At 50.4% G+C, this 17,047-nt stretch overlaps 2 protein-coding genes across 5 annotated transcripts; one reads left to right on the top strand and one right to left on the bottom strand.

Annotated features, from left to right (window-relative positions):
- Positions 1-1,697: 1,697 nt before the first annotated feature.
- Positions 1,698-5,459, bottom strand: ANKRD34A (ankyrin repeat domain 34A). 3 transcript variants are annotated; one of them, XM_019627818.1, is made up of 4 exons: positions 5,052-5,459; positions 4,664-4,872; positions 4,499-4,562; positions 1,698-4,119 (listed from the first exon to the last, which is right to left on the bottom strand). In XM_019627818.1, the coding sequence occupies exon 4, from the start codon at positions 4,001-4,003 to the stop codon at positions 2,519-2,521; it is 1,485 nt and encodes a 494-aa protein (XP_019483363.1). In that variant the 5' UTR covers positions 4,004-4,119; positions 4,499-4,562; positions 4,664-4,872; positions 5,052-5,459; the 3' UTR covers positions 1,698-2,518. The 3 variants fall into 3 exon arrangements, with proteins under 3 accessions (XP_019483363.1, XP_019483364.1, XP_019483365.1); XM_019627819.1 differs by lacking the exon at positions 4,499-4,562; XM_019627820.1 differs by lacking the exon at positions 4,664-4,872.
- A 1,266-nt stretch (positions 5,460-6,725) lies between these two features.
- Positions 6,726-12,555, top strand: POLR3GL (RNA polymerase III subunit GL). Of its 2 annotated transcripts, XM_019627823.1 has the most exons (8): positions 6,726-6,922; positions 9,301-9,468; positions 9,791-9,920; positions 10,738-10,806; positions 11,157-11,213; positions 11,449-11,522; positions 11,650-11,763; positions 12,054-12,555. In XM_019627823.1, the coding sequence occupies exons 2-8, from the start codon at positions 9,343-9,345 to the stop codon at positions 12,138-12,140; spliced, it is 657 nt and encodes a 218-aa protein (XP_019483368.1). In that variant the 5' UTR covers positions 6,726-6,922; positions 9,301-9,342; the 3' UTR covers positions 12,141-12,555. The 2 variants fall into 2 exon arrangements, with proteins under 2 accessions (XP_019483368.1, XP_019483367.1); XM_019627822.1 differs by lacking the exon at positions 11,650-11,763 and having other exon boundaries at positions 6,841-6,922.
- The last annotated feature ends 4,492 nt before the right edge of the window (positions 12,556-17,047 follow it).

Here is a 17,047-nt window from a genome sequence, read left to right as displayed (position 1 = left end):
CGGGGGCAGCCGCGGCCCCAGTCACTCCGGGCCTCAGTGCTCGCAGAGTGCCCCTCCCGCTGGTGCCCACTCCAGGCTGCAACCGCTGAGCTCGCATAGTCTCCATCCCTGCCGCCAGCGGAGTAGCGGCCCGGAGCCTGCCAGCCTGGCGAGCTAACGGTCCCAGCCACCCCCGCCAGCTAGCGCCCAGGGACTGAAGGCGGTGCCGGAGCCCAGCCGTCAGTCAAGCGGGGGCGGGGACGAGCCAAGTCCTATGCCAATCACCAAAGGGGGGCGGGAGCTGGCGGGCTGCGGCTCAGCCGTAGACAAATTATTGAGGAGGGCGGAGGTTCTAAGCACCCAATTGCAAAGAGAGAAAGCGATAGTCTCCACCGGGGAGAAGCTTAGCTTGGGCGCCGTCTTTGGGAATACTAGAAAGCCGGCTGACCCCTGGGGCGAGGCTGGGGCGTGGGATGAAATAGGCCTGAAAGCAAGTCTAGGGAAAGTTGTACAGTGAGAGGGTACTTAGAGATCATTTGTCTGACTACTTCATCTAATAGATGTAGATGAGGAAACTGGCTCAAAGAAGTGATGTGACTTGTTCAAGATCACATGCAATTGGTGGTGGAGATAAAGCAGTGAAAGATGCTGACATTTAATGAGCCAATATTTACTATATGTCAGACACTACGCAATGTACCCAGTGCATTGTCTTATTTAATAATCACAATCACTAAGTAGATGTTATTGTTTTACAGATAAGGAAACTGATACTCAGTGAGACTAGATAAATTGCCCAAAATTAATAGTAGGAGATGGTAAGGGGGAACGGGAGGGTCAGACATAGGTCTTCTGATGTCCAATATTTTGATCTTTTTGTTATACCACATTGTTGACTAATTTTCTGATTTCACCTATTCTAGGTGGGGGGGAGTAAGAAAGAGTAGAATGGGCTGCTCCCTTACCTCCCGTTAGAGTGAGGAGGTTACAATATACGCAGAAAACCAGCAAACTGAGAGGTCCAGGGGGCAGATTAAGACAGGTACCCGTGTTCATAGAGCCTGTCAGGCTAAGGTCCTCTGATGACTCTTATGTGCGTGCACACACACACACACACACACACACACACGCTACACACCCTTTGTCAGTTGACCATATCATGCCATTTTTACCTAGGTCAGGTTATACTAACTCTTTTCTTCTCCTTCTCTCTCTCTCTCTCTCTCTCTCTCTCTCTCTCACTCACTCACTCAATTCGTCTCTCTCCACCCTACTTTGGCTCTGAAATCAAGGATGGGGAAGCCAGAAATAGAAGAAAATGGATGAAATGAACCTGGTGAGGTGAGAGTTAGAACCCTGAGGAAAAACTTTTGAGTGCTCAAGAAATAGGAAGCTTGAAAAAGAGACAGTTAATCTACTGAGATGCATCTGCTGATGATAGAGGGAAGAACTCTTCATAGGGACCTTAAAGAATTTGAGAATGGGCATAGGGGAGATTGGGGAAAATGAAAGCCTGTTAAATGCCCTAAAACCTTCAGGACACTGGACACTTGCCTTTTCTTCTACAACCACAGTTGGTCAGTTGGTTTCCAGGAAAGAAGGTGGGGTGGGATGGCTAAGTATCCCCTAGCTCATTATAGCTATAGTTAACATTACCCTCCTTCCCCGTTCCTCGTTTCCCCACACCCCACACCCCCAGGCAGAAGTAACAAAACAGAGACTTCTGAACACATTTATTCGATATGTCAAGTGGAGAGAGGAGTGATTAAGGGTTACTCCCCACTTCTACCTGCGGGGGTGTTCATAAGCTCAGACACACAGAAGAGCAGCTTAGAGCCCATGACCCACCCCCTGGGAAAATGAGACGACCTGTTGTATTGGTTGGGGAAACAGGGTGGGAATAAAAAGCAGGAAGTTGAGAAGTAAAGCTGACAGCAGGAAGGGCAGCAGCAGAATTGAGGCTAGGGGTTGCTGCTGGAAACCCCCAAGGAGAGTGAAGATATCCTGAACCGTGGTTAGGGTTGGAAACAGGGTGTGACTAAGGAGCAGGGTCTGGAGAGAGACGCAAGACCTGCAGAACAGGGTGGAGTGTGCAAAATCATGAGCAGGCTGTGTTGCAGGGCATATATGGAAAGCAAGGGGTTGCTTCTGTAGGGAGAGCAAAGAGACTGGAGACTATCCATAAGTAGGGATTCCCTACTGCTTCCGAACAAATACAAGTGAGTTTGGGACCCATTTGGGGCCCTAGCACAAGTGGCCCTGTGTGTGTGCAGTGTCTGCTGGTACCCAAGTAATCCCATATGCATGTGAAGTGACCAGAGCATGAATGCATGTGTCTATATGCCCAATAAATAAAAGTACTTACCCTTCCCTGCAAATAAGAGTAACTGTGCTTGTGGACACATTTGCCTATGTGCGCGTGCACCGTGCCCATGAGCACATGCAAGAGACCCTTATGTCCGTGGTGTGTGTGTGAGCTGGTTCTTCCCGTCTGTCCCATCAAAGTACTCCCCACCCTCCTTGGCTCCTTTCACTCCTCTCAGCGCCCTGGCTCCCCTGGCCCGCCTAGACTCTGGAAGCCCCCTAACAGGCGGATCTGCTCAGTCTGCATGGAGTGGCGCCTCACCAACTTTCTCTTGGTCCTGGGAGAGCCTGGCGCCCCCGCCTGGGGAGGGGCGGGCAGCGAAGGCGCCCGACCTCCGGGTTGGGGGCGAATGTCGGGGATGGGAGGATGGGGGCTGACGTTGAGCGGGGGCAGGAAACCTGGCCGCGTTTGCGAAATATGGTCCAGGAGCAACGTCCCTGAGCCCCTCCGCTCCAGCAGCCCAGGACTTCGCCTCCGCCCACTGAGCGGAGATACAGCCCCAGGCAGACTCTCCTGGGACTGGCGCGGGGAGGGAGCCGAGCCGGCGGGAGGGAGGGTCAGCGGGGAGGCGCTGTATCGGCGGCGTTCCAGGGATGGGCGGCTGCACTCCGGCGAGTCAGGGCAAAGATTTCCGGGGGTGTCGAGCTCCACCGGCTCCATGCGGCTCAGTTTCTGCCTCAGCCCTGAAGGGAGACCAGACTCCTGAGCTTCTGGTGCGGTGTTCCGGCGGGAGAGGGGACCCCCACCCATCACTTTCTCCGCCCACGGGGGCGGATCCTCCGGGCCTTCGGTGCTGTGACGTCTGGAAAGACGGGGCCGGCCGGTCAGGGTCAGGCCATTGAATTCGGCGGTCAGGCGCTCCATCCCCGGCCTCCCTTCCGCGGGCGGGGCCGGTTGAGGGGCCACGAGGCCCCAGGGCTCGGAGTTGAGCCTTTTTAGTGGTTTCGGAGGGTGACGGGGTGGTTTGGGGAGCGGCTCAGAAGGGGAGGGGTCATCGGGTGGCTTAGGAAGAGGGAATTCAAATACGTCCCGCTTCTCCTCTTCCTCCTGGGTTCGAGGGGATAACAATCCCCGTCCGCCTCCTGCAGCCTGCAGTTGGATTTCCGAAGGTGACGTGCAGACCCCCGGGCTAGGAGGAGCGGGAGCGGGGTCCTCCACCCCCGGGGACGGTGGGGAATTGAGATACTGCCGGGTCTTCTTGGTGCCCGAGGGCGAGGTGTCGGTGGTGATGATGATGACCTCTGTGCCCTTGGCCTTACAAGCGTCCAGCAGGGTGGCCAGGGTCTCGCGGTCCCCGCGGTCCAGGGCGTGGACAAGCGCCGAGGCGCCCGCGTGATCTCGGACTGAGGGGTCTGCGCCGTGGGCAAGGAGCAGCGAGGCTACTGCGGCGCCCCCACCCCCGGCGCAAGCGTGCATGAGCGCGGTGCGCCCTAGGCGGTCTGCGATGTTGGGGTCCGCGCCTTGTTCCAGGAGGTAGCGTACCATACGCGCCTTGTTCTGGGGGTCATCGTAACGGGCCCGACAGGCCGCCATTAGCGCAGTCTCCCCCTGGGCATCACCCTCATTCACGTAGGCGCCCCCCTCCAGAAGCAAACGGGCCAAGCGTAGCTTACCCTGACCCACAGCCCGAAGAAGAGCGTGGCCCTCGGTGTGCAGCATAGCTGCGGCTGGGGCGAGAGCACCGATGGAGCCGGGACTGGGACCTGCCGAGGAAGGCTAGGGGCGTGGGGCTGGTGGATGGCAGAGGCCTGAGGTTTCAGTAGCGAAGCCAATCCCTGCGAGAAAGAGAGAGATCTTATTGACGGAGTCAGGCAGGGAAACTGAGGCACCGGTGGAAGGACCCGGCGTGGGGCGGAGATCTTCACTGCAAGGCACACAATCCTACTAACTCATGCCTTTGGGCCGCCCCCTCCCCCCAGCGCATGCCTGAGGAGGTGGGAAGGGTGCACCCGCATTAAAGAACGAGCGCGCGTGCAAATGCGTACGTGCACGCGCAGAGATATCCGCACCCCCACCCTCACCCCACGGCTTATCAGACCTTTCCAGCATCCCCCTTTTCTTATCCGCACTTGGAATCCCCCTTTCTAGGATGCTGAACGCCACCCGCCCACGCACATGCACCCTTACATTCACACACAGATTCCCATTCCTAACCTCTTTTAGGTTGCCACAGCCCCATAAATTGAGTGGGGGGAGGGAAGCAGCTTGCATTTGGGACCTAAAACGGGTGGGGGGAGAATTGGGGGGGTTCTTTTGCCCTGCTATGTTCCCCATCACTCCTTGCTCTTCCCCTCCCAGGCTGTGCGCCCAAATAGATACCTGAATGTCCGCAGAATCTCCGCCCGGCCAGGACTGAGGCCAGGGCCACCGGACAACCAGGGTGGCGGAGCCGGGTTCCCAGGGGCCCACATGGCGTGGGGGGGGGGGCACCCGGATTCCCTTGGTGTCAGTATCTGCGCCCAGGCACAGTATCCTGGTCCCTCCTCCCGGTGCGCCCCGGGCACAGCGCCGGCTCGGGAGGAGAGAAGCTGGGGGGGGGGGGGTGAAGGGCGGAGCTCTGCCTTACTATTTATAGCCTAGTCCCTGCGGGTGGGGGCGTCGGGCACCAAACCGTTCCCCCACCCGTGCACACCGAAACCCTCTAAACCTAGAAGCTCCGATCCTCACTTCCTTTGCTTAACCGACCTTCCCCTCGGCCCCCACAAACCTAAATATTCCTCAGAAGATTCCTCCGCGACCCAGACTGGGACCATCCCAATTCTTCGTTGAGCTTCAGACCCGATTCTCCGCTCTTGGTGTGTTTATGCGCACTTGTGCGCCAGACCTGACCGACCATAGACTGCACAGGGCACACTGAAGAGGGGTGGGGAGAGGCGATTGGGATCCACAGCCAGCCGGAGTCCACAGTGCGCAGAGAGAGGCAAGAGATCTGGCTGGCTTCTCATAGTTTAAATGTCAGGGAGAGCTGGAGTCAGACACAGCAGTACATCCTCACTCCACCTCCCCCAAAACGGAAAACACAACACAGATAAACTTGGACCTCAGCTCCCTGTATAGACCTCTTAGATCAAAGTATGAGGAGGATACCTGGGGTCATTTTTGGGTACAGCAAGGGGCTTTCAGATGCTTCCTCCCCATATTCGGGGTGGGGGATAGAAAAGGGGCAGAGAAAAGAGCGAACCTTGTAATACATCCTTGCTCATTGCACCTCTTTACTTTCAGTCTCACTTAGTCTAATTATTTTTTCATCTTGCTTGAAGGTCTCTGTCCAAATCGCTCCTTAAGTCTTCACCCTTCCCTATCTGTCGCAATTCTCACTGTCTGTCTCTGCCTCTCCTTGCCACCTGCCCTGTCTCCATGGTTACCATAGCTCCATCTGCATATTTTAGGAATGAGTTTGTGTCCAGCTGGAAGGCATCAGGGGGAGTGGGGGGATGAAGAAAAAAAATCCTGAGGATTTGGAAAACTAACCTGAGAGAATGCAGAGGCTGGAGGCCAACAGGCACAAGATACTAAAAATAATGTTCCTGGAGAAGGGGGGGGGGGAAGAGAGCTATTTGCAGGGAAGCTACCCATTTTTACTAGCTACCGTTTATCGGCCACCAACAATGTGCCAAGTACTTTACATACATTATCTCCAATCCTCACAACAACGCTATACGTGAAGGAATTATCTTCTTGTTATAAGGAAACTGGGACTTGGTAAAGTTAAGCAAGTTCTCCAAAGCCTCACAGTTCTGTTTCTGTCCTGTTCCAAAGACTGGGCACGTGTCACGACACCTGTATACAGCCTTCCAAGTCCAGAACAGAGGCCTCACTCCCAGGGCCGTTTTCTCTGACATCCGGGATATTCTTCTTGATTCTTTCCCTCTGTTTCTGTTTTTGTGTAAGTAGGACTCTGTCTCCCGCCTTGCCCCCCTTTGCCAAAGGCCAGGAGGGGCTGGGCAGCAGTGGAAAGTGCAGGAAACACGGGGCTCCTGCTCTGCCTCCCCATCTCTGGTTCTGTCTGATTCCTAATCCTTCCTTCCCCAAACCAACTCTCTTCTCATTTTCTCACAGACAACAGCCCACAGGAAAAAAAGAAATGTTTCTTAAGAAGTATTCATTGGTGGTGCTAGAGGGATTGAAGGGAAGGTTGGAGAGGCCAAGCTGTGAAATCAGTCACTAAAAGACTGATCCCTACTGAGCAGGCCGCCTAGGGGTTCATTTCTCTGTGGGAGCTCTCTCAACTGAGTCCCTCGGTGAGATTTGAGTGTCAGGTTCCGTTTGTGAACTCTCTCTAGCCAGGGTCTCCTCCATCCGAGATGAACTCGAAAATAACTGACCCCTGGTTAATTCTGCAAACCCGTCTCTCTCCGTGCGAGGCTCCCTAAGCCTGGGTTCCGGCGACTCGCTTCCTCCCTCCTTCTCCTCGGCTTCAAGTGGGCGGACCTCTCTCCTCGGCTTCTCCTAGATTGGCCGGGAGAATTCACCAATGGGGAGCTCCGGGAGGCGGACCTAGAACGCCACCAGTTTGAGGAAGACAAGGAAATTTCAAGTTGGCTGCGGCTTTGGTTCCGCGTGGGGGAGGGGCAGCAGGTAAGTCTCCGACCTGGTGGCTCTGACCCGGTTCGGTCCCATATTTCCCGAACTAGTTCACCAGGGCCAAGCTGAGAGATAGATAGACAACGCTTTCTGGCAGTCTTGGATCAGCCCCCTCCTGGCTCCCTACCGTTTCTTCTCTGGGCTCCCACTGCTGCATTGATTGTATTCCAGAGAGGTGTAGTTTTCTTTTGTGCATAGGCAGGAGATATTAAAAAAGCAGAAAGTGAGGAAGACTCATTCTTGTACCTCTGACTCTGCAATGGCATCAGCTTCCCCCGAATCTGTGAACATTATTACCCTAAGAGCCTGATAGACTCCTGTTATCTATAAAGATTCAGCTGAAGAAAGATGACTGCCTTCCTACCTGTAGCTTTCCTGGGCCACCTTTTTTGCAGATTCCCCAGCCTGATGATAGCATTTTATGCATACCTGTATTAGAGCACTTTAAGTGCACGCTCCGTTTTTAATGTTCCTATTCTTAGAATACAAGGTTTTATAGGGCAGGTTCTATTGCTTAATACATAGTGCCCAGTAAAGGTTAATTGAATGGAATTGATTGGGGACGAAGAATTTAAACTCCTAGCATAATTAGGGAACAATTAATAAAAGACAGAATCAAATGCAATACAGTATATAATTAAGGTCTCTTAAATTAGTGCTTCATAGTATAATTGCTCCCACAGTCCAGAGAAGGGAGAAAGCTAGGTAGACTGGGATGGTGAGGGGAGGCTTTATGAATCACAAGGTCTCAAGTTTGGAAGAGCCCTCAGAAACCATGTATTCATTCACTCATTTAATGGATGTTAATTGAGCATCTACTATATGCCAGACACAATGCTAAACAATGGGGATCATAGTGAATCCTCTACTGTAGACATACATCCTTCTTCTGACAAACCATATTTAGTAAATTGTTATCTAGCTTCTATTTAAACGTCTTTTGTAAGATATCTCCCTATCTCACTTTGCAGGTCATTCCATTTTTGGATATTTGTCCTTCAGTTAATATCCAGCACATATTCTAAACAAATACATAGCTCAACGAAATGCATTCCACTCTTCCACTGTAGAAGAGAGACAGCTGTTCTAGTGATAGAATTCTTAAAAATAAAGAAAACCATCCCTTTTGTTTTCTGATCATAGAAGTAACATATATTTATTCTAGCAAATTCAGAAACGTAAAAATATAAATAAGAATACCTATTATTTTGTGACCATGATGCAGTGATAGCCATTATTATTTTAACATTTATCCTTTCAATTTCTTTTCTGCATATATATATGTATATATATATATATACACACACACATATGTGTGTATGTGTGTGTATATTACATAAATAGGGCCATACCATAAATACAATTTTATATCATGTTTCCCCTCACTTTATACTGTGAACATTTTTCTGCCTTTAAATATTAGTTGAAGTCATTTTTATGGCTACATAATAGTCTAAAATGGATATTTTAATCATTCATTTTCTTCTTGGACCCTTTAGATTATTTCAGATTTTTTTACTACCATGAATAGCCCTTTGATGAGCATCCTTGAATTTATATCTCTGATTATATATCTGGTGATTTCTTGAGGATAGATTTTTTTTCTTTTAAAGTAGGATTGCCTCTGACTGGCCCCTCAGGATTGATGACAAGAGGCAGAGTTCAGTTCAGTAGCAAGAGGAATTTTCAGTTCATCAGAGGTGATTACAGTGGAATGGGGAAGGCTGGACACCATCTCTTTAAGAAAATGCCACCAGAAGCTTCAATGACTAACTTGTGGAGTAGAGTACTGCATCAGGAGGGCATTTGGACTAGATAACTCTATGGGTCCTTCCAGTTCTAAGATTCTGTGCTTCTAAGTAGTATTTAAAAAGATTAATTTGATGGTATTCATTCTTCTCCCCGCTCCTGCATCCTTGTCCCCCACTGACAGCGGGACTGATAACTTATCCCTGTGTCCCCACACTGCCTGACACACTACGATTTTCATGGTAGATGCTTAATAAATGTTTTGTTGAAATGCACTGCATTAGATTGAATTGGGGCCTGGTTGGGTTTGAAAAGCCAGGGAGAGAAAGAATTCAAAAGTCATAGGTAGATGTGTGATAAACATCAACTTATCTTACAGATGTAGGGAAGTTTTATCCAAAGATCTAATAACTTTTCCCTTTGTGCTACGGTTATACTATATGGCAATGATCTATCCTGTTGGGACCATGTCTCATCCACATTTATATTTCCAGAAATACCCTCCCTGACACTATGCCTTCTCAGTCCAAATTTTTCAGGTCCAAGGGAGAAAAGATTGAGTGTCTTGTACCTCCTTGGCTTCCTATCCATTCCCCTGTACTTTTTACTTTTGTCTTTATCAGGGTCTTCTCAGTGGATCTCTGAATATCCAGGCCCCCTCCACCATGGCCAGCCGGGGTGGGGGCCGGGGTCGGGGTCGGGGTCAGTTGACCTTCAACGTGGAGGCTGTGGGCATTGGGAAGGGGGATGCTCTGCCCCCACCCACCCTGCAGCCTTCTCCACTTTTCCCGGTGAGTGTCTCCCTTCCCTTCCCCAGCCTCCCAAGTACCCCTGGTTGACTGGATATGATCCTGGGTTTCTCCTGGGCCATCCTAAAACCATCCTCATCTTGCCCCTCCGTGTCTCTATGCTCCCAACTCACATGGGATGTTTTCCAGGCCAGGAAGTGTCTACCCTTACTTCCCACACTCCCAGCTCCCCAGCTTTGCTCCCCCCATTTTCCTTTGTCCCTTTGCTGGATAGGAGCTTGGATTGAATTGTGCTAGACACTCTCCCCTGGATTTGTACTCCAGCGTTTTCTCCCTGGACTGACCACTGCTCCTGCCTCCTTAGCCCTTGGAGTTCCGCCCAGTGCCTCTGCCTTCAGGAGAGGAAGGGGAATATGTCCTGGCGCTGAAGCAAGAGCTACGAGGGGCCATGAGGCAGCTGCCCTACTTCATCAGGCCAGCTGTCCCCAAGAGAGGTCAGTTGGAATACTAGCATCATCGGGTTCTGAATGCCTTCCATGAGCAGTGGGGGCCAGAGATGCCAGAAGAGGTGCCTGAAGCTCACTGTCTAACTGGGGAGATCAGAATAATTACCCCTGCACTCGAAATGCATGACAATATCCATGGTTTGTTCTGAGTCTCACCATAGTCTTGGGACAGTAGGAGGTTAAGTATTAAGACTCCTATTTCACAGGTATACATGGGGGATGTATTATAATTTTTAACAATCTGGATATTACAGGCACCGACCAATCAGAAAGGGGACTGGCGCTGGGTCTCTGAGAAGCCCTGCTAACTAAAGTATTGCCTCTGGTTAGTGGATGGTAGAGAGGTTAGGGGAACCAGGAGAGACTGGAGAAGGGGGCACTTGGGGTAGAGGATATTTACCAACTTCTGTGGAAGTACAGTAATTCAGTGTATTTATTGACAATCGGTGCTTTCCTACCAAAGCCCTAAAAGCTGCAGCTCACGGAGAGGAAAGACTTGTCCAAGTTAGTCCCGTTAACAAGGAGACAGAAACCCTCGTTTCTTGTTCTCTAATATAATTTCCACTGTGCCACACTACCCCTCGATATAGTCATGCCTTTGGGTTAAGGGAGATAGCAAAAACACGGTAATTTGGGGTGGCAAAGGGACAGGCAGAGTATTGAAAGTCCTCACTGAAGCTGATACCCTGGGCTGTGGGCTTGGGCTGAGGTGGGGGAACAGACAATTCCTGAATATTGAGAGGGCTGGGCCTGTTCTAGGGCTTGGAAAGGATAAAACTTTGACCCTTGGCTTCTGACCCCTCAGATGTGGAGCGTTACTCAGACAAATATCAGATGTCAGGGCCGATCGACAATGCCATCGATTGGAACCCTGGTAGGTGATGGGCCCTTTCATTGACTGCCCTTCTTTCAGAGGTTTGCGATGCCTCAGGCCACAAGCCACCAGCCCATTCACGCTCCTCTGTTCCTCGCTCCACTCCATTCAGTATTTACAAACCTTAGAAGTGCTTATAAACATTCCCAAGCTCTACCTAAAAACATATTAAATAGCCCTCACTCCCTGGGAGGCATCCCAGCCACAGTTTTGTTCCAAGAAACTTTGACCCAGCCCCTTTCTTCCTCACCTTTATCCCGACCCTTATCTTTCCTTTGAAACCAGTCACCCTTCATGGAAGACCCCAGTAAGGTCTTACTGATGGATGTTTACTTTCCCACTATTCCCAGATTGGCGTCGTCTACCCCGGGAGCTAAAGATCCGAGTGCGCAAGCTACAGAAAGAGCGTGAGTGCGTCTGGAAAAGGGAGGGAGAGGGGAGGTTTCCTTCAGGAGCTGGAGAACCAAAGCCGCCTGTGGTCTTGCCGGCCCTCCCAATTCCTACTCAAACCGCCCAGTATTGTTGCTGGATGCCATGCGGCCACATGAGGGCAGCAGAGTGACATGGTCGCTGCAGGAAGGTGGGTAGAAAGCGAACAAGGAAGTTGGCTCTCTGATGTTCACTTTTTGATCCCTTCACCAGGGACCACCATTCTGCTCCCCAAGAGGCCCCCTAAGACCACAGAAGATAAGGAGGAAACAATACAGAAACTAGAGGTAAGGAGAAAATGTGCAGAGAGACCACCTGGGCCCCAGATCCATTGCCTCCGCTCTGGCCCATGTGTATCTCAGTTCCCTTCTTGAGCTGAGCCTGAGTTTGTCTTGCTGTTCATCTTCACATAAGACCCTGGAGAAGAAGGAGGAAGAAGTAACTTCAGAGGAAGATGAGGAGAAAGAAGAAGAAGAAGAGAAGGAAGAGGAGGAAGAAGAAGAGTATGATGAAGAAGAACATGAAGAGGTGAAGGGGACTTCCTTTTACCCACAATCCCCCTCTCTTGCCCTCTCGCCCTCATGAGCTCTGGGGATGTCAGCTCTGTCCATCAGGAGTGTTCTCTTCAGAGTGTTGGAGGACCAGAGGAGATAATGCTCCCAAAGGGTAGTGCCCTCCACTTTATCTGTCCCTAGGCTCTTCTCAAGAGTGAACTACTGCAGGAAGAGATTTCCAGGCTGGAATGGTGGGCGCCTGGTACACAGGGAGGAAGGAGAATGCCAAACGCATGCCTGACCTTTCTTTATTTTCGGTTTCAGGAAACAGATTATATCATGTCATATTTCGACAATGGAGAGGACTTTGGGGGTGACAGTGATGACAATATGGATGAGGCCATATACTGAAGAAGGACCCTAAACAACACGCTGGACCTTCGTATCTTTCTCGATTTAGGATACAGAGAGTAACCGTCTCTCTTACTTGGTTTTGTGGACAAGCAAATTCTTTGCTCAGAGTCCAGACAACCTGTTCGATCCGTGGACATAGAAATGGAGAAGGACGACAGACAGCTCTCTTTTCTACCCTTCGCCTCCCTCTACCCTTGTATCCCCTCTACTGTCTTGGGGAAAGGACACAGAGGACCAATGTCTTAAAGGTGTGAAATGGAAAATGAGGGTCGAAATGAGAACTGGGGTTGTTAGAGCCGAGACAGCCCCTACCCATTTTTTGTATAGTTTTTTGTGAAGATCATTGGGGGTGGGAGCAGTTAGGAGAAATAAGGCCAGTTTTATATTTTTAAATAAAATATTGTTATCTGCCTCCGTGTGCAGAGTGAGGCCTGGTGGGAGAGAGCTGGAGGAATGAAGGGGATACCTGGCTGAGCCATTCTCTCCTTCCCTGTCAGAGTCCAGTGTGACACCCTGGGGGTTCCAGCCTTCCCGTCCTCATCCTCTGCCGCTTCCCTCCCACCCCCGTGGTGGGACACATGTTCCCAATCTAGCCCTGCCCAGAACATTCAGGAAACTCATCTGCAGAAATGCACTGAGTGAGGAGCAGAGAACAGCTCACATCCTGAAGACCAGCTGGCTTCTCTGGTCCTCAGGCCATGGGGACATGATTGTATCTGTTCGCATGTGTGCACAGGGACACAGGCCTTCTCTTTCCCACACTTGACCTTGATTTTGTCCTTGTTTACAAAGAATGATTGCAGCTGTTTTTGTGGGGAGTGTCAAGAAAGCCAGGTGTGGGGAGGGAATAGGGAGGAGGTGCCGATTCTTCAGCACACTCACCTACTCCCAAGCCCTGGAGACCCCACTTTGAAAGGTGTGTCTGTGCAGAGGGAACCCCCTAAACATTCTATTCTCCACTTTTGGAAGATACTGTGTGGCTGAGTTGCAGTTTCTCTTTTGGTTCTCCCTTTCTGGAATTTAATTAGCCTTTCTCACTCCCTTCTTGTGGGGGAAGGGGATAGGCAGTGTTGCTTTACAGGAAGTAAAGAGGGTAGGGAGAAGGGGACACTTAGGGACACTCACAGCTCTAAGAGAAGATTTCTCGCCCACACAGCTCTCCCTTGGGTGAGGTCACTTCCCTAAGCTCTGATTGGCCTCTGAAGAAGCCCTAGATGAGCTGATTGGTTCCAGCCACATGACATGCAGCAGTCACGGGCTAGCTGCGTGTCCACAATAGGGACTGACTAGGAAGGCAGGCACTGATAGCTGGGAAGCTGTCAGAGCAACGCTACTAAACATGAGATGCAGGAGAAATGTCCAGAAATTCCTCAAGTATATTCAGGCAGGCAGACTGAATTCCCTACAGCATCGAGTGACAGAGGCTGGCAACCTAACGTCAGATATTTCTGATCCCATTGTAAAGAAAGAATAGCGGCTCTGACTCTTTTGAGGGAAAGCGCCTTAAAAGCCTGCTATGGTTACGGTCGTAGGTGTCCCGGTAGAAGCAGCCAAGAGAACAGAAAAAAACAGGAGTAGAGATAGAACATTCCAGAGTTATTGAGCAATTGGTGATGATTAATGTGTTTCCTTTTTTAGCTCTCTGAGGTGTTGTGAGTAAGTGTGGGGGGAGGGGAGGACAGAGGACCTGTCACTGGGGTTTCCCACAGTCCCACTAGAGCCTGTGATTACAGCTAAGGAGAAATTAATAAGAAATGTAAGTAAAAGACATTGAAAAACCTCCTTTTGCCCTTCCCTCCTACACACATAACACATCCCAGTCCTAACCTGGTTAGCAATATATCAGTGTCTATGTTGGGGTCACAGCCCAACCCTCTAAATCCCACCTACTGCCAGCCAGGGACCTTAAAAGAATGGGAACAAAGAAGATTCTAAAGGAGAGACAGCAGAGGAGGACTAGAATGCATCCCTGCCCTCCACCTGTATACACACCCATCCTTTTCCCATGAAATGGAGGAAAGGAGGACAAAGGTTACAATTACCCCTAGGGATGGGTTGTACTGCCTTAGAGACCAAGTATCGGAAAGATCACATCTTTCTTGGACTCTTTCCCGTCTGGCTCCCTGTACCTCCTGTCAGGTGACCTTGCTGAACAAAGCCAGCAACTTCCCCAGATTCCAGAGCAGTTCCAAGCACAGGCTAGACTGTTTCCATTGACCTCTCCCCCACTTTCCACGGGCTCTGTCAGGCAGGGCTGCTATGCCTCTGGAGGACCAAGTGAGAGGTTAGAGGTTGAGGCCCTGCTTACAAACATTTAGAGAGGACCCACGCGGTGCTTACTCAGCCCTGTAGTGTGTGCCTGCTGAGGCCTGCTTATGTTGAACACATTGCTCCTACGCCCACAGCCTAGGCTGCATTGGCCCCAGAGGCTCTCCGGCAGGAATCCTATCTTTCCCTACCCTAGGTTCCTAGCCTCCCGGCCCCCTCACACCTTGGGCAGGAAGCTTGAGAGTGGGGTCTGCAAATTCAAGTGCAGGGACCCAAGTAGTTTCAGAGCTGAATGGGAGATCTGGATGCAATGTGCAGTTTAGATTAGAAGATTGGGAGTGGGGACCAAAGAAAATTGGAGGGTCAAATGTCAATGGGTAGGACCCCCTTGGTTTGGTGGGGGAAAAGACAGTTATTTTCCTCGATTCATTTTTGTGGCTTTTTAACTTTGGATGGAAGGAAGGGTGGCTTGCAGAAATAGGCTGGTCAAGAACTAAGCCAAGGGGAAGGGCTGCCATCTCAGCCGGGCAAAGCGCTGGTTTACGGTCCTAGTCTCTCCACTCCATAGCTCTGTCCTCAGGAAAGTCATGTCAGGTCTCCAAGCCTCAAATGCCTCCTGTGTGAAACAGATTTTGGATTAGAATGTCCACTGGGACTCCGTCAAGCTCATGTTGCTCCACCTGCAAGAGTCCAAAAGGTTCTGAGGGCATAGGTCAGGACGTGTCCAGCTTTTGCTGAACCCCTTCCATCCCCCGGATTTCCCCACCTTATTTTCAGCTTGGGCAAGCTAAAGATAACTCCGGCATCTAGCCATCCTTTCCAAGAACCTGCTTCAGCTTGAGTAGTAGGAGGGTCAGCAATTCCATCAACTAGCAAGGAAGGAGATAGCCCCTGCAACAGAGTTCAAGGTCACGATCTGCAAGCCACGACTCAAATTAAACAGGCTACCAAGAAATTTCTGATTGAGGAATGGGGGAGCTGACAGGGCAGGTCCTGTCTATCTCCCTGCATATATCACGTCTGGCCCGAGGACAGAGGAGAGAAGTGAGTCAGACAGGAATGCTGTAGCTCAGTTAGCTAGTCTGGGCCAGACCAGTGGTAACCCCTTCTCTACTAACCTTTCCCCTAGTGAGGCTCACTTTTCCCCCAAGGTCATTTGGGATGAGAAAGCTGGAAATAAGAAGTCCTAGTTTCCTAGTATCACCTTAGAAAAGCCCAACAGGATTTAATTTGCTGTTTTGTATCCTGGAGGGAACGGAGGGAGGTTCCCCCCGAACCCTGATGGGAATCATTGGGAAGACAATCAAACAACCTTAACCGCAGGACCTGAGAGGCTAAGTGCCATCACCTTGGGAACCCAGGACTCTGGGGGAAAGAACCCAGAGATTCCTCAAACCCAGTCCTGACCAATGCAGGGTGGGGCTATGTCCCCATGACCTCTGAGTCTGGGACTATTCTCTATTCTCAAACCTCCTTCCTCCCAGATCTCAGCTGTAGGCTGGACCTCCCAAACGTGGACCCCTGCCTCTCCTTGCATCTTCCCATCCTGTGATCCCATTTCTCTTGGTTTGCTATGAACGAAAGGAGAAAATATCCCAATCCTGCCTCAGACATTGTTACACTCAGGGCGGCATGGAAAGTACTAAAATAGGAGGGAGATTAATTAGACCTGCCTTAGCCTTACCAAAAGGGGCTCACCTAAGTCTGGGACACAGATCTGGGGGATTTCCTCTCTAGGAGAGAATAGATGAAATCCCATTCGGACAGGGAAAGACGTCCTGGTACTCATCCTCCTATGCTCTGTTATGGCCAGAGATGTAGCCATCCTGGAGAGGAAATTTCCTCATGTAAGGTGGTCAGATTAACTCTTTTACCTCATTTTTCTCCAGCAGGGGTGGTAAGAGGACGTGAAACAAAGATGGGCTCAGTGGGAGAAAGGGCAAATGCTGACCAGCCCTTTTCAAGGCCCTCCTCTCCATGTCCTCAAGCCTCTCTCCTGACCCCTAGACAATCCTTCCTGTCTAACCACACTTGGCTGCTCTTGGCCTATCACCTTTTCCTTACTTGACCTGGCTCCTGTTTTGAGACTTGCTTTTCACTCTGAGCCACCACTCTAACACCTGTCCAGAGATATCAGGGATGTCCACAGACTCCTCAGGAGCTGGCCTGGGCCAGAGAGAGAACGTGCCTCTCAGACTCATCCTTAATGTCTTTGAGATTCTTTTCCTCTTCTCCACTCTCTCTCCATGTCTTTTTTCCATGTCCCTCTTCGCCCCACGTCTTTAGCATCGTGTTGCTTAACGTGGATTTTTTCCGGGTGACGTGGTAAGAAATACTTGGAGCCACAGAATACACATGGCACATCTTCTAGAACAGTGGGTCTCAACCTTCCTAATGCCGCGACCCCTTAATACAGTTCTCATGTTGTGGTGACCCCCGACCATAAAATTATTTTTGTTGCTACTCTATAACTGTAACTTTGCTACTGTTATGAATCGTAATGTAAATATCTGATATGCAGGGTGCATTCGCATTGTTACAAATTGAACATAATTAAAGCATAGTGATTAATCACAAAAACAATATGTAATTATATATTGTGAAATATTTATAATTTATGAAGTTTTGTTTTACCT

Source organism: Hipposideros armiger, unplaced genomic scaffold (genome assembly GCF_001890085.2).
Source record: "Hipposideros armiger isolate ML-2016 unplaced genomic scaffold, ASM189008v1 scaffold_741, whole genome shotgun sequence".
Taxonomy (NCBI): domain Eukaryota; kingdom Metazoa; phylum Chordata; class Mammalia; order Chiroptera; family Hipposideridae; genus Hipposideros; species Hipposideros armiger.
Note: the sequence above shows the minus strand (reverse complement) of the source record. Positions and strands in the feature narration are given on the sequence as shown.

Coding starts and splice junctions, on each gene's coding strand:
- ANKRD34A (XM_019627818.1), bottom strand. CDS start 4,003: ATGCTGCACACCGAGGGCCACGCTCTTCTTCGGGCTGTGGGTCAGGGT.
- POLR3GL (XM_019627823.1), top strand. CDS start 9,343: ATGGCCAGCCGGGGTGGGGGCCGGGGTCGGGGTCGGGGTCAGTTGACC. Junction 10,807..11,156: donor TGCCATCGATTGGAACCCTG/GTAGGTGATGGG, acceptor CACTATTCCCAG/ATTGGCGTCGTCTACCCCGG. Junction 11,764..12,053: donor ATGAAGAAGAACATGAAGAG/GTGAAGGGGACT, acceptor TTTCGGTTTCAG/GAAACAGATTATATCATGTC.